At 41.2% G+C, this 15,036-nt stretch overlaps 1 protein-coding gene across 2 annotated transcripts in view; it reads left to right on the forward strand.

Moving 5' to 3' along the window:
• Positions 1 to 15,036, forward strand: part of UBE2E3 (ubiquitin-conjugating enzyme E2E 3) — a 58,285-nt gene that overhangs the window by 34,876 nt on the left and 8,373 nt on the right. Inside the window, exon 1 of one of the 2 annotated variants that reach the window (XM_009576441.1) lies at positions 9,838 to 9,858. The exons of the other annotated variant lie outside the window; for it this stretch is intronic. Coding sequence (XP_009574736.1) covers positions 9,838 to 9,858 — 21 coding nt within the window. Of the gene's footprint in view, positions 1 to 9,837; positions 9,859 to 15,036 lie in introns of those variants that run through there. 2 annotated transcript variants of the gene reach the window in all.

A 15,036-nucleotide genomic window follows, 5' to 3' on the forward strand; every position in this document is an offset into this window, starting at 1 on the left:
AGGTGGTGTCTCTAAAGTTGTGAAAAATTGTTTAAGATAGAGTGTATGGTCAGGTAGTTAAAGGGAACTTTAGGAACTTGTAGGAGAGTTTAGAATTAAGGTTGCCATGTGTAACTTCAAATTTAGCATTTCCTAGTTTATGAATATTTAATCAATCTCCTCCAATATTTCCTTGTCATTTTCCTTTTCTATTTCTATTTTTCACTGTTGAAATATTTCTAGATTAAAAAGAAAGATTTTTAAGGAGAATTAAACATTGACAGTAGAAATATAAGCAGTGTTAACAGATCAACGTATTTCAGGTAACTACAGCAGATTTGCATCAATATAGTTGTTTGAGATTAACATGCAACCAGCTAGAGGCAGTGTATCATCCTCTTTAGACTTAGTTTATAGTAAAATCATGATAGATTATTTCTATATTATTATGCAACAGGCATAAATCGATTAAGAAGTATTTTGCCATGCACAAAGAGGATAATTGCATTCATTTGACTAGAAACCCAGGAAGAAGAAAATACTCTCGTTTTCAGTAGTTTCTGGTTGTTATGTGGTTATCTCAGGTATGCTCAGAAGAAAAGTTTTATAAACAAAACTTTTCCAGTTTGAATATGAGTCTAAGGTGACTAATTCAATCTGTGTTGGAATCAGCGATGGTGAAAGATACTTAGGAATTGCTGTGTGTCTGATGAATATTTTCAATAGATATGAAGCAGCTAACTATGCCATTTGTAAATAATTCTTCCTTGAGTCTGTTAGATTGTCAAGGAAAAGGAATTTTGTCTTCATGAGATGAAGATTGTCTTCATTGTAAGAAGAGTAACAGTCTGAAGGAGTACTAGGGGCATATTCAAGGGAAGAGGAAGAAGATCTCTTTGCGAGTGGATGGGAGGCGTTCGGCTGAGCCAGATGGAGGGAGAGAGGTAGAGCAAATGTAGGCACATTCTGGGAGAACCACGGTTGGTCTCTGCTGGCTGAGATTTTAGTGGAAGACATACTTTCCTTGCATTTCTGAAGGGAGGTTGAGAAGGATGTGAATGGAGTGGGAAGGTGTAGAAAAGCTTGAAAATTTGAACTATGAGGAGGCTGGAAACGTACAGTCTGCAGAAGTAGCACATTAATTTTGTGGACCTAACTTGTCAAAATTAATCGAACAGCAAGTAGGTAAAGGTGGGGGGAAGTTAGTGTTTGAAAGTTGGGATTTATTTTTCTGTTGGATGCTTTCTGATGCCAAATAAACAGCTATGTTTATTTGTGCTTGGCATATTGAGTGTATCATGTTGTTTTGAATGCGGCCTTTATCTGTACCTGCTTCACCTTGTGCCTTGTCTCCATGACACACTGCTTGGAGCTGTGCCTAGAGACTGTTCAGAAGCTAAAATCCAGCCTGTGCCTGTTTGTTAGGCAGCACTTTGTTGGGAGTGCCAAAAAAAATTGCCTCCTGGCTTTTACATGGATTCGAGGTGGAACTTGACCTTCAGAGCGTTAGAGATTTTCAAGGCTCAGGTATTTGAGAGGTGGCTCCTCTCTGCTCCATACCTGCTGTATGGGGAGCATGCTTGGGTTTCCGAGGTGCGTCCCAATGGCACCCGCTCCCCAGAGCCCAGCGAGTTCACCCTTTTCTGTGCTCCACAAAGTTCTCCCCCCATCAGACTGCAGGTCTGGTCAGGATTTGCAACTGCGATATAATTGAGCTGAGTGGATTAGTTTATGTCTGTGTAGGCAGCTGATGTTTAAGTGACTAATGTAATTCTTGTTTGTAGGAAGGCTTGGCATAGCCATTTAGTTGACGCGAGAAGCACAGAAATGTCAATCTGCAGAGTACATATAAAGCTTTAAAAATGGAAAGAAGCAAGCTAAGAAGCATCGTCAAGAATATATCATCATGATATGCTCCACTTCATATTGCTAATCACTGTCTTTATACCTTCAGTGGTTTAGTGCCTTGTATTAAAGGTGGACTGCTGCTTCTTCCATGGTGCTGATGAGTCAGTGGTTAATGAGGTCATGCTGGGTGCTGGAGGTCTCTCCAGGGCAGATCTTTAAAGGGAGGTGCCTGCTCTGAAGTGTTTGAGAGGCGCGTGGAAGTGTTGTAGATTGACTGTTTCAGAGCATGTTAGGAAATTTATCTTTTCACAAAGCCACGCTCGTAAAATTGCTGTAATAATGACTGAAATTTGTTAACATTTAAAGAAAAGAAGCATTCGTAAGTGTTTAAGGCACTCAGGATAGCATGGGGAGCCAAGTGCCCTGGAGGAAAACAGTGTAAATCATCTTTTTATCTTCAATACACAAAAACTTAGGATGGGCTCCTTAGAGCTGACAAGAGTGACTGTTCCCACTGAATGCAAGAAAAGCATATGGAAAAAGTCAGATGGAAATTACTGGCGTCATCACTTCAGCATCGACTCTCAGCAGGAGAATAGTACCAGATTTTGCAGTACTTCCCTTCCTAGAGTATATTTTAACAGTTTATTGCTTTTAGTCTGATCGGAAAAAGACGCTCTTTCTGACTTAGCATTACGCTTTTGGCTCCCGTATGGCATACCCACGTGGGCCCCAAGTTCATCACGGTCATGTAGTTCAGGAGCAGCACTGTCTTTCAGGTACTGCAGCTGCAGTAAATGGGGACAACTCCTCTATCCTGTTGTCCTGAATGCTTTTGAATGAATGAGGCCTCTTGCTTCCTTTCTTCTGAAGGCACAAGGCATGTAACGTGGTAGAAGGGTCCAGTCCCCTCTCACTGAGTTTTGCTGCTTGGGAGCTGTGGCTGTACCGGTGATGGAGGGATCATGTCATTCTGCGCCTGCCAAAATGGGAGCTTCATGTAACCTTAATCCCTGTGGATGGTTGTCTACATGTGAACATAGCCACTAATTCTATGTTTGCCACTTTTCTTTTTAGCCACAGAGGTTTTGTAGTTAATGCTAGTGTTTGCTTGCAACAACAGCTCAAATGAAGATCGTGATTTAAGTGTCACTTGGTTTGGGGCATAACTGCTTCCTTCTATAGTGGCAGTTCCTATAAACTTGATGTTTCCTGAATGCTTTTGTGAAAATAATCTTCTGAGAGCAATATTTTAGGTACTTAAGTTAGTATTTTGGAGGGGGGAAAGATGCTACTTGTAGCAGATGATCTTCAACTACCAAGAAGTACAGTGTATTTTAGGCTTACTATCCAAAATGCATGCATCTAAATACATCTAATACTGAGTGCTGAAAAAGGTTATTTATTTTTACACCACGTAATCTGCAGCATCCACAGGGTAGAATTTATACAGAATAAAAGCGAAGGTACTGCTTCCAGTTTTAGTCATGACAGAGTCTTTCCAGAGCAGGTGGAATCCAGCAGCCTGGGTGTTTTGCTCGAGGTGAAAGTTCTTGCTTCGTTTCTTTTGGCCAAAGAGGTTTAAATAAAGCAATTTTGATGTTAAACAGGACATTCCCGCTATACAACTAGCAAAAAGCTGTACGTCACCCATTCCTCTTGGCCCTAGGCGTAGGACACGTTTCCTAGGTAGTTCAGAGTCATCTTTCCTTCCATAGCACAGTCAGAGCATGGTCAGGCATTCGCTTGGCAATTACGTGCACCTACGGAGATGTTACCAGCCGCCTTCTGTGGTGGTTCAAACCCCTCCCAACTCTGCCAGCTGGAGGATTCATGTGAGTGGGGGTCTATATTCCTGCTTCACACTAAATCCATATGGTTACTTGGTATGGATTCCACCGAAATAGGTTAGGGAGAACTGACAGTATCCAGTGTCAGCATTACTGTAGGAGCAGAAATACTCAACCGACTAACTCTTCACTCTTCATCTTTTCCACTATATCCCCCAAGAGGAGGCAATTGAAAATCATTTCCATTCATGTAAATTGTAGACGTGAATACTCAATGCTCTGCAGAATATCTCTGCATTGCCAATAGCAGTTATTTGGAGTAAAATTTTGTGGACAGAACAGTTGCATTCAAGCAAACGTCTGACTTGGTCCACTTCTCTTTTCAGCCTCCTTTAAGATTTTCATTTAAATTGTCCTCAATAAGCGCAGCATTTGAGTGGCCATATGTTTGGCAAAACACATAAATAATTTACAACTGTTGTTTGTATTCATTTTTGTAGTTCTAAAGTTATTTTAAAGAAACAGCCCAAAGCACTTTTTCCAGAATTAATAAATTTTCACATAAATCTAGAAATGCCTGTACTTCTGCTCGGATCTCCAGAAAAGTGCATTTAGTTCATTAGTTTCATGCTGAACTGTTAACATTTTAGGTTGTTTTATTAGGAGAGAACAAAGAACTCCTGGCTTGTTGAAAATTTGTTACACAAAAATAAGGATGAAAAGGTTCCAAAAGAGCTGATGTTAAGCATTGCAAACTGGATGAAGTTGTGCAGATTGGAAAGATTTACAAGACATCTGGTAATTAGCTTCCAGCTCCTATGGAGTCCTGCCCTGTGAAAGCTGCTGCTGCTTGCACTGGAGGGGGAGCAGGAGGGAGATGCAGTGTAACCCTGAACAGCTAGGTCTTTGTGTTCACAAATTATCAGTGGGCTATTGAAGAGTCTCCGGGTACCTCTTTGGATACAAAAAAAATGCCCGGCATCTCTCCCTTTGCAGGATTGTCTCCTCTGCTGGCATTTGCTTGGTGCAGTGGGGGAGGGGGAACAAGCTATCAAAGAGCTGTTTATGACTTTCCCCGCCTGAGCCAATCTGCCAGTCTACCCCACACCAGCTTGCTGCGCTCCCCGGGGACTGCGCAGCGCTGGGAAATGCTGGACTGCGACCGGCTGAAGTTACCTCCCTCTGCCTGGCCCAAATTGCCCGTGGTGCTTGGGACTGCTGTTAGAGCTGGGTACCTGGTGAGTAACCTTCGCCGGGGAGGTACAGCAGCACGCTCAGGTTCAAGGGACCCAGAGCCAGGCCACAGAGTTTGATCCTTTCATTATTATTATCATTACTGTTGTTATTATTATTATTACTATTACTACTATGTTGCATGGCCCAGCGAAGCGGGGAAATGCACCACCACTTACTACTACTGCTGCTGTTATTTTCCAGCACTATTTTTTTAATTTCATTAAGGAATATTTAAACAAGAAAGAAAACTTTCCATTTGGATTCATTTTGTGAGTTGTCTCCTGGGAGCACCTATCCACACCCTGGTTATAGGATAAGGTGTGTTTCTCTGGTTTCTGAAGTTCAGGCGTGTGAACCTTCAAGCATTGAATGGGAATCGCTGAGACCTGGTGCTTTGGTTACTTGTCAGAGACTTGGGAGACTTTGCTTCTGTACCACGTTCTGTCCCTGTGACTATACAGTCACTTTTATTATTCTGTCTGTAAAACAGAATATTGATCTTAACCATTTTTACTGCAGGTGTCTAAGATCAAAATGATATATTTACCACTACTTTTTTTTTCTTTTTTGTTACAAATATTTAATCATCTAAACATCAGTAATCAATCCCAGCAGGCTAACTACTAGTAAAAATGTTTATCCTGAATCTGTTAAGTACAATGAGCAGCCTGTCTTAAGTTAATTTTTCTAGCAGTTCTGTACTTTAAAATTAGGCATTTGTAGCAAAGAAAGAGTTTTATTGAGATTAGTTATCAGAAAGAACATTATTTTTCCTAGATTGCAAATGTAAGCAAATGTGTGGTTAATGGCATTCACTAAATTATATCTGACTGAGAATATGAAGGAAGTAGAGTTATGTATCAATATATAATATTAGGACATGTTGGAAGAGATTATACTTCATTTGTATATAACCTGAATTTTGCAACAGTAGTCATTAAGCGTATTCTTTCCACTGATAAATCATGCTTATAGTCTCAAATAAAAAGCATACTCAGTCTGAGCGTTTTCTTCTTGAGGTTACAGCCGTTCTGTGTCCATGTTGTAGCGGTATCTAATTCTTGAATGCAGGGCAACTGGTGCTGCAACGTGGTCTATTGGAAAGAAGGGTTTAGCGCCCAGGAGGAGGTTGGTGCTGTCCATGTGCTTTTGCTTTGCCTGAGGTCCGAGTTGCTGTATCCTACTGCAGGCAGTAAACTGCCCCTTTCCTAACAGCTGCCTTGAATTTGGGCTGCGGGGGAAAATTACATTTCTTTTTAATCATCGTTCTGAACAGACAGATGTGTAAAAAGGTGGAATGAAATTGCAGCGTATCTTAGTCCACTGGTACCGGTGGTCCGAGCTCTACAGCAAAGCTCTGTGTGGGTCACAAATTTCTTAGCTCATCCTTTAGCGGTGGCGCCTGTCTTAGAGGAGGGGTACAAAGCCCTGCTCCCAAGGCTAACCCAAACAACTTGTGCTCCAAACGCTACAGCTGTCTCCACAGAGAATGTTCCTTTGGAAGAGTTACTCATTAAATTAACATTGTTAGAGGGAGCAATAGTTGGGCTGGAGCTGACTTTTCAATAAGCAGATTTTACTGAGTGTGACTTGTTTCACTTAGATGTTTATTGACTTTTTTTTCCCTGGAATGATTATTATTTTCACATTTTTCTTTAGTGTAGTACACTTTTGTGGAGTAAAATGAACTCATACCAGACATTGATTTCTGTGTATTTGTATGCATGATGCTTTCTCCATTCCTTTGAATTGCTATGCTTTTGGAACTAAAGCTAGCATTCACAGGGTTTTTTAATGCTTTTAATACAAGCTACATTTATATCTACTCTGTACCAAGTGTTGCTTCAGCTGTCTCCAATTCTGCATTATACAAAACAGATTCCTGTCCTCAGCTGCTTTTGTTTTGAAACTCTCCAAATGTACATACAGAGCTAGTGAAATGTACATTGTTGGGCTAATGTTTTAGCACCTGAATCAAGTCTGTCTTATGCTCGGTACAGGACAGTTACTGCTCATGATGTTGGGTCACTGTACAGAATGGACAGAGTGGAATGGTGAAGAGACAGAGAGAGGATCCTCAGCCTCTACTTTGATAAATAGGACACTGTGGATCCAGAACTGCATTCACAGAGTATAATTCCAGCATGTTTTAAGCCAATTTAGGTTGAGCTTCTGCAGCCCCCCACTTCTGCCGTACTCCCCTCTGCAGCTTCCCGCTCCTGTTCTTGTGTTGATGCTGGCATCAGTGCCAGTCTGCAGCCAGCTGCTGCTTCCAGGAGCCCAGGCAGCCTGACAGCAATCCTTGGTTACTTCCCAACCCGCTCAGCACCACAGAGCAACTCAGTATGTGATTTCACAAGCACCACTGTAGGTGTCACAGGAGGCGAAGGAGTAAGAGGAGGCACGGGACTGGTTTTGCTGGAGTTAATCGGTTATGGGACAGCACCAGTCACCTTGCACTCAGGTCTACTGGAATGTGTTATACCCCAGAGGTTTGATTTATACATTCAGATTGGCAAAAGCTTATTTGCAGAATTGTTTTGTTAAAAGTACAAAGGTAAAAAATCTAATACCAAATAATAGATTAAATATATAAAAATTGTCAACAAAGATAAACTCATGCCCTGCCCTGAATGTGAAGCTTGTCATCATTTTGCTTTAAGCAGAGTTTGAAGCCCGTAGCCAGAGCTCTGATGATCATTTCACACCACGGATCTTGTGAAAAAGTGCAAATCTCATTTAATCAATCTTCAATGTAGGAAATTTTGTTAAACAGTGTGGGAACAGGACCAAAGACAGCTCTTCTGAACATTGGACCATTGCATTGAACAGGGTTCTTGGGTTTTGGCTAACCAGATTCATGCCCCTTCAAAACAGCTAACTTCTTTCAATTCAGATGAAGTAGCTTCTGACAAAAGCCACGTAGTGACGCCGAGCATGTTCGGAAAGGAGCCAGACTTGAGAAGTCATCCTTATTGTGCTGGAGGTGGGGAGGGTCTTTGTGTGTGAACTGGGAAAGGTCAATTTTATTTTTGAGAAATACAGCCTTTTACTAGTTACAGAGATTTCCATCAGACTTTTATGGCTTCAAGTTAGGCATCCGACACAGGGAGCTGTGGCACGGCATTTTCTGTTTTGTTAGGCTGTACAGTGTGATGTAGAAATGGATGGAGGCAAGAGGGAGGAAGTTATTTAAAAGTAATAATAGAATTACGATTGGAAGAAAGCCTGTGCTAGAAGGTTAGAAAGGCTGAACTGAGCACTGACTTAGATGATGACAATACAGACTTCTTTTGAGGGAAAATATTCAGTGCTTGCTACAGGGCAACATTCAGGAAGTTAGTATGAAACAACTAAAAGTATTAAACTAATATGCATGTATTAAACATCATTAAATCCCTAAGTAGGTGCTTCTCATGCAGAGTGTTAATGTGTTTTAACGGAAGCAGGCTATCCGACTGACTGGTTTTGTCTTTTCTCCATCTCTGTGTGGGAAAGCTGTAACTTTGTTGCTGAAGTTGAAAGCTGATTTTTTAGAGAGGGGGCGGGAAAGGCAACTTCTAGCTAACTTCTAGCTGTGCCAGAGAAGCCCAATCCTGGACATCCCAGAGGAGGAGGAGGTTCCACTCTGGTAGCACCAGGGACGTCGGGTGTTCATCTTCTTGACAGGTGGATACACCCGCATTTCGGTGAAGGTGACTTCCCAGCAATCCTCTCTTTCTTGGTCCTTGATGAAGTCCCTGAATAAATTGTGTTCACTAAATTGCACTTTCTCCTTTTACGGTATTAGAAGAAAGTTTTTCCACAACATTAACACCATTCACAAGTTTAATCATGGAGTCTGCCTTTAGGCGTGAATTGTCAGACTGTGGTGATTCTCTAATTCACTAATGTGCTTTCTGTCTTGAAAAGCACTGTTCATAGGTGGAGTTCCCTTCAATTTTTGGCTGAAGATACATTCTTTAAAAAACAAAACATAATCCACAGAGCAGTGGAACATTTTTTAATACATCGGTCAGTATTTGAAATTGCCTAATATTTAGGTATTTGGGGTAGATTGATAGCTGGGGACTTCATTTCAACAGCTCTAGCTGACTTTCAGGCTTAGTCTGTTGAAAATTGCCCAGTTATTGTTCCTAGGCATGAATCTTTGTAAGTTTACTACAGTTTTAAAGCCAGTTGTATTTTTAGATTAACTAGATCCTTTAGTGAAATTAATTGTTTTAACTGTTCTTTCTTCCTCCATCTGAAGTGTGAGCATAAAGGATGTTGGGAATAATAGATTTTCTTTATTGACGTTAAAAGTGTCATTGAAAATACTGGTAGGAAATCGTAAACTGGGTTTCTCAGTGTCGCTTAGCTTTTTGACATGAAGATTTTGCAGTGAGTGATGGATGTGACTGATGTCTAAAACACGTGGATGCCACAGAACTATTGAATGAGCTACTAATAGTGTAATCTCAGTCCAGTGGGTAAGGTGGTGGCCTGGGATTTGGGAGATTTACATTGCAGTCATACTCCACAGCACACGTTTTCTGGATGACATTAGGCAAATGATCCTGTGTCTGAGTGCCTCCATTTTGTGTATTTGTGGGCAGACGCCTTAAACTAAGGCTGCATGATTTCTCAGGTACCGTGTGATTTTTCAGTATGGATTGCTAGCACCAGTATAGAGGCTATAACATACTGAAGAATAAAATACACGTGTATCCCAAATGAGTTTTGTTTGTGTTAGGGAGTTGAGAAGGATCCTCTCTCACAGAAGAAAAGCAAAATTTGCCATGTTTGCTAAATACGGGTTCATCAGTAATTTTGAGTGGAAGGAAAATGTGAACTGTATACCCGGTAGACAAATTTGTTTGACAGAGTGATTTTGCCTTAATACAAATTGGGCTTTATACCAACAGCAAGAAAATAGCACACGTTTTGCCACTAGTACTACTAGTGTTTCAACACTGATGACAGGGAGCTGGTCTTTTATTTTATGCTAAATTACAGCTTTGTTATTATGAACACATGGTGAAGTAGCAGGAAATGTTTCCCTTTATGACTGTCCTGCTCTGTGTTTTAATAGGGAGTATGGATAATTTCTCCAGTGTAGGCATGTGAGAGACACTTCTGTGCAGATTTCAAGATATTTAAAATAAACCACATGTTCAGCACAAACTTTCTTCATGCCTGCAAGTCCTGAGATTTCTCTGTTTTCAAAAACAACTCATGTTTGGTAAACTTTTTATGTATTGCCTGGCTAGTATATATTTACAACTCCTCTGTCAAGAGCATAGACAGAAACAATCTGATATGTTTTGTTACCTGGTTTAAATTCAGTATTTCTGTTGTAATTTAGCGAACTATGTTCTGGGGTTAGTTATTTTTCAAACAAAAAATTACAGGAATTCTGCCTCCATAATTGGCTACGGTTGTTCTGAAAGATGGAGAGAACCTGAGCAGACTTCTAACAGCAGCAAGAAAGGTGCTAGGAACCAGCAGGAAAAAGTTAAGCTATTGTAGCAGTGAACTAATTTAATGGGGCTTTTGGCAGTGGAAAAACTATCACCTTTCCAAAATACGTTACTTGGGTTATCTACATATTACAGCTTTGATGGAATTATCAAATGATTGTTACACAGCTTCCTTTAGTAATAACAGTGTGTATTCTTCTACTGATGGCAAGTTTAGCGCTGGAGGTTTTAATCGTCTAAAACACTACAATCTGGCATCTTTCTCTTTAGGGTGATTAACAGCAGATCTGCACTTGGTTAGATTCCCGTAATGGTACAATTTGATGTGAACCAAATACAGCCACATGATTACATTTCTAAGCTGGACCGTGCAATTTAAAGTTTATGCCCTCTTTATGCTGGCTGCAGGAGGACGAATGATACCTGATTAAGCATAAAGCCTGGTCTTACAAGCTAATCCATTGACGTTTTTGGAACATACACGGTTTGGCCAAGTGAGTTTACATTGGATCAGTACTTTGCTTTGAGTAGCCACGCTGCTTTTGATCTGGTAGGAGGAGCTCTCAAGTTGGATTTACTGTTGCATCGAACCATGGCCTCAGGCACGAGTACTGCACTGCTTTACAACCAGCTGAATTAGCAGGGGATCCATGAGTTAAAAATAGGCTTTTTTTTTTTTTCCAGCAGTAATTTCTAGATTTCAGTCTTAAGGGCATGATAGACTTTAAGGAAGTGAAAGAAGCAAAGGTTTGTACAGTGAACTAGACTCTGTGTATCCTCAGTTACACAGAGTCTCTGTGGATCTGCTAGAAGCAGTAAATAACCTTTTTCAACAAACAGATGTAGCAGTTCAGTGGCAGGTAAAATAAGAACAGTTGTAGCTATATAAAGAACACAATAGACTGAAACTTTTTCTTTGTAAGAAATTGCACATAACCTGGAAACCTTAATAATAGTGAGTACCTTATCAAAAAGCATTTTCAACATGGATTTGATATATTGCTGTAGACAACCCACGTGTGTCCAACGCTAGAAAAATGCTGTAATCCAAAAATTAGGGCTATACTTGAGGGTCTTGCCAGTGAAACCAGGATGCTTTCTGTGTATAGAGGATGTACTACCCAGATTCTGTAAGCAGAGGTGCTTAGGCACTGATAATATTAATGCTGAGAATAAGTACTCCAGTAAGCCCTGTAAACGAGGCATTGAAAAATAAAGAAAATGTAATTGCTGTCCATGCTTGTTAGTTTTTAAAGGTCACAGGACTGAAAGCCACAAACGTATGTCTTTTAATTAACGTTCGTTTTCTTTCTTGTGCTCTGTAACCAAAAATACAAAAGCGCCTCCACAATTGGGAAAAGAGGACTAAGAAAAAAAGTTAATGGATAAATTTTCTTCCCAATGTTGAAAATATCAAAGCAGGAAAATAATCTGAGCATTTTTCCATTCTCATGTTTAACGTTAAAGTACGACTACTGGTAAGTGATTTGTGCTGTCTCCAGGCTTCACAGAGTAACAATGTTACAGTTCACAGTTAACAATGTTCTCAGACCGCTTGCACCATACAGAGATCCTTTGGTTCCTTGTGAGGTTTTTTTTTTCTTTTTTTGTAATTACCAGCAGCATGGCAGTGTGTATCTATATCTAGATAAAAAGCTAGTGTGCTACAAGGTAGTGTGTGAATACTGAGCGAGACAGCCCTTTCTCACTGCATGGAGGGTGAGGAGGATTTTCTAAAGGACGGAGCTTAGAGGCTTGAGTTAGGAGCCAAGCTTCCCATGCAGTCAGGTGTCACCAGAGGGAGTGGGAGAACCTTGGTATTTAGATGCTTCTTGTGCTGCAGAGAGTCTCTGATCTCTCTATCCTGATTGTCTCGGAAGTCTGAGGTGCAAACATCAGCATCCACACTAGATACCCTACATGGTAGATATGAGTCCTCACCTCTGCGATAACGTGAAGTTACCTGAGCCTGGGGCTTTCTCCTTCCCCTGGAGATGAGTTTGTCAAGCTCAGAAGCTTAGCTGGTGAGGCAGGCAGACCTGTTACAGATGGGATCTGTGTATTTGCCTGAATTGTATATGCTGGTAGGATCTGTTACAGCCCCGTTAGCCTCTAGTGGGCACGGTGCTGAACTAGAACATCATCCAACAGCTTTAGCTGAGACATTGCTGTCCAAAACAAAGCCTCTCGTGCTGATAACATGCGGAGTGCCTTTCTTACAGCAGGATTTGTAAAACTCAATTTCTGAAGCTGTGTTGTGGATTTTGCAAAACTCACTATGTAGCTTTATGAAGTGGATTTTCAAGCATGAGGTTGTGGAACACGCTTTCTTTCCTTAGCACCTTCAGGTGAATTAAGAAAAATCAAAAAAGATCTCTTACTCCTTTCTTAAAGCACTGTCTTCACTTACATTGCTGTAAAAATTATAATTGTACCATTGTGACAGAGTCGCTGCGGTTGAGCAGTCTGTGAAGAGCTTCGGGAGTTTTACTTTTGCTGACTCTCATCTTGAGATGAAAGTTTGGGGAGAATGGAGGGGGCTCTTTCCTTACCTAACAGGTACCCCGTTTGGTTTGTTAGCTGCTGCCTTTGTGACATCTGCCTGGATATCAGACCTAAGGGTGGGCCTTTGAAAGGAGAATGTAGGAAAATATTCCACCACTTAAATCTGTGTGACGTAGGCACCCCAATGGACATCTTGGGATACAGACCAGTACCTTTAGTTTTATGGTACCAATGACATTTCTCATAAGACTGTTTTAGTGTCTGACAGACTTCACTGTCGGGAAGCTTCCTAAAAAACAGATTATGTTTTTTTCCCCTCAGTTGTATCCTATTATAGACCCAAATTGTTTCTCATAATAAAGCATAACACAGAGTTAACACCAAATCTAGCTAAATTACATTTTCCTTCACCCTTTTTCTTCTTAATTATCACAGTCTCAGTACTATGAAGTTGCATTCTGTCACCAAATTTAGAGCTCTGTGTTTCAAAGGAGTGCTGTTGACAGGAGAAGCGCATTTAGCAAGTGCAGAAAGCAGCATGCTACTAGCATCATGTAGACTGGAAATTTCTTGTCCTAGTTTCTCATCCTGCAGCTAGTTCCATATGGGCAGCTTTAATGCATTTTGATTTAGTGAATTGTAACAAATGCTGAATTCTGATTTCTGTAACCACTGCGTCAGGACTCCAACAGACTTCTTGCTGGTGTGAACACCGCTGCATCCGTATGAATGCTCATAACACTGTGCTGGAAAAGCTGTTGTTCATCTTTGTGAAACCTGAGAGCCAGGGTTCAGCAAAAGGACCTGCTGTGACCCCACGGGCCCATAGAGTTTAGCCTCACGTCTTCTCAAATTCACCATCTGAAGTCACACTTATAAATTAAATCTGTGCAGCGGACCAGCTTGGATGGAGCATGGTTATAAATCCTTTATCTTATCTGGATCAGGTATATATCCCTCAGTGAAGTGCCATAATGAATATTTACTTAGAAAGCAGATGTAGCCAGTTAACTTTATTCTGTCAATTTATCTAATTTATTGAAAAAAATCAATTCAGCTTTTATGTATGAAGTAAACCCCCTTAATTTTGCAAGGAATATTTTGTCATTTCAATTAATTTGCTTTGTTATTTTGTCTGAGATTTTTTTAGCCCGTATTTTTAAAAATTAATCAAGTGGTTCTTTAATTGAGAATATACTGGTGGTGCCTTTACTGAATTTGTGATGTTCTGTAAGCTAATTTAGGAGGGCAGCAGGCTGGTAGCAATGAACTGCACGTGTATGCTGTGTAGCCAAAACACTGAAGTTGTCATCAGATCGGTTGCTCCATCAGGATTTTGTATTTTAAAGGACAGATTAGAGGAGGATTTTGTGTCCATAGGATTCCATGGGGGAAATCAGAAGGAGCTGGGTCTTTCAGCCCCTTTCAAGGAAAGGGAAGAAAACCATGGGAATTCCCCATTGTAGCACTCTGCCTGGGTATTCTGTCCAGTGCAGCAGACAGCGAGAGAGATTCCTAGGCTGTCACTCACCACAACTCTCAAGGTTTAAGGTGAGATGCTTGAAGCCTATGCTTGCAAGTAGGAGAGTGAGCCTCTTGAATAGCAGGAGAACTGGGAATAAAGAGCTCAAGTACAGCCCCTAGAAGCACCTCCCATGCCAGTCTCTTTAGTGCCCAACAGAAGGAGGAGAGTCTTCCTTCTGGGTGTATCAATGAAACAGAAAATTGCGGACAGAGTGAAGCTTCCTTATTCCCAGTTTTGAGTCCGGGGCTTTTGCTGTCCTCTGTGGGAACGGAGAAGTTAGATTTGCACCAGGGAGTGGCAGTTCCCTCCTTGTGGCTTTCTGCAGCACTGGGACGATGCTCTGCAGAGTCAAAGGCAGTGACTCCAGCGGGGCTCCGGCACTCGCTTGCAGCTTGGTACACAACCGAGGTGTTGCCTGAGGCAGGACTGTGCTTTCTGCTCTTCTCTGCAGTCGTCCAAGTGGGTGTAACCCCACTGTCCTGTCCTTGTGGAAATCACTGCAGAGGCTGAGACTGCCGTGAATGTCTGGTGTGTTTTGCTGAGCCTTAGAGGGTGTAGGTTTGTTTACTTCCAAAAAAGATTACCTTGGTATGTATACAAAAGACAAAGTAGGGTATGGCTGGCTGAGGATGATCCCCAGTGGAAATATACAGGTGTAGAAGCCAAGTGTGGTGTCTTGTCTCTGCTCTTT

This window comes from Fulmarus glacialis, unplaced genomic scaffold (assembly GCF_000690835.1).
Source record: "Fulmarus glacialis isolate BGI_N327 unplaced genomic scaffold, ASM69083v1 scaffold45464, whole genome shotgun sequence".
NCBI classification, from domain to species: Eukaryota; Metazoa; Chordata; class Aves; order Procellariiformes; family Procellariidae; genus Fulmarus; species Fulmarus glacialis.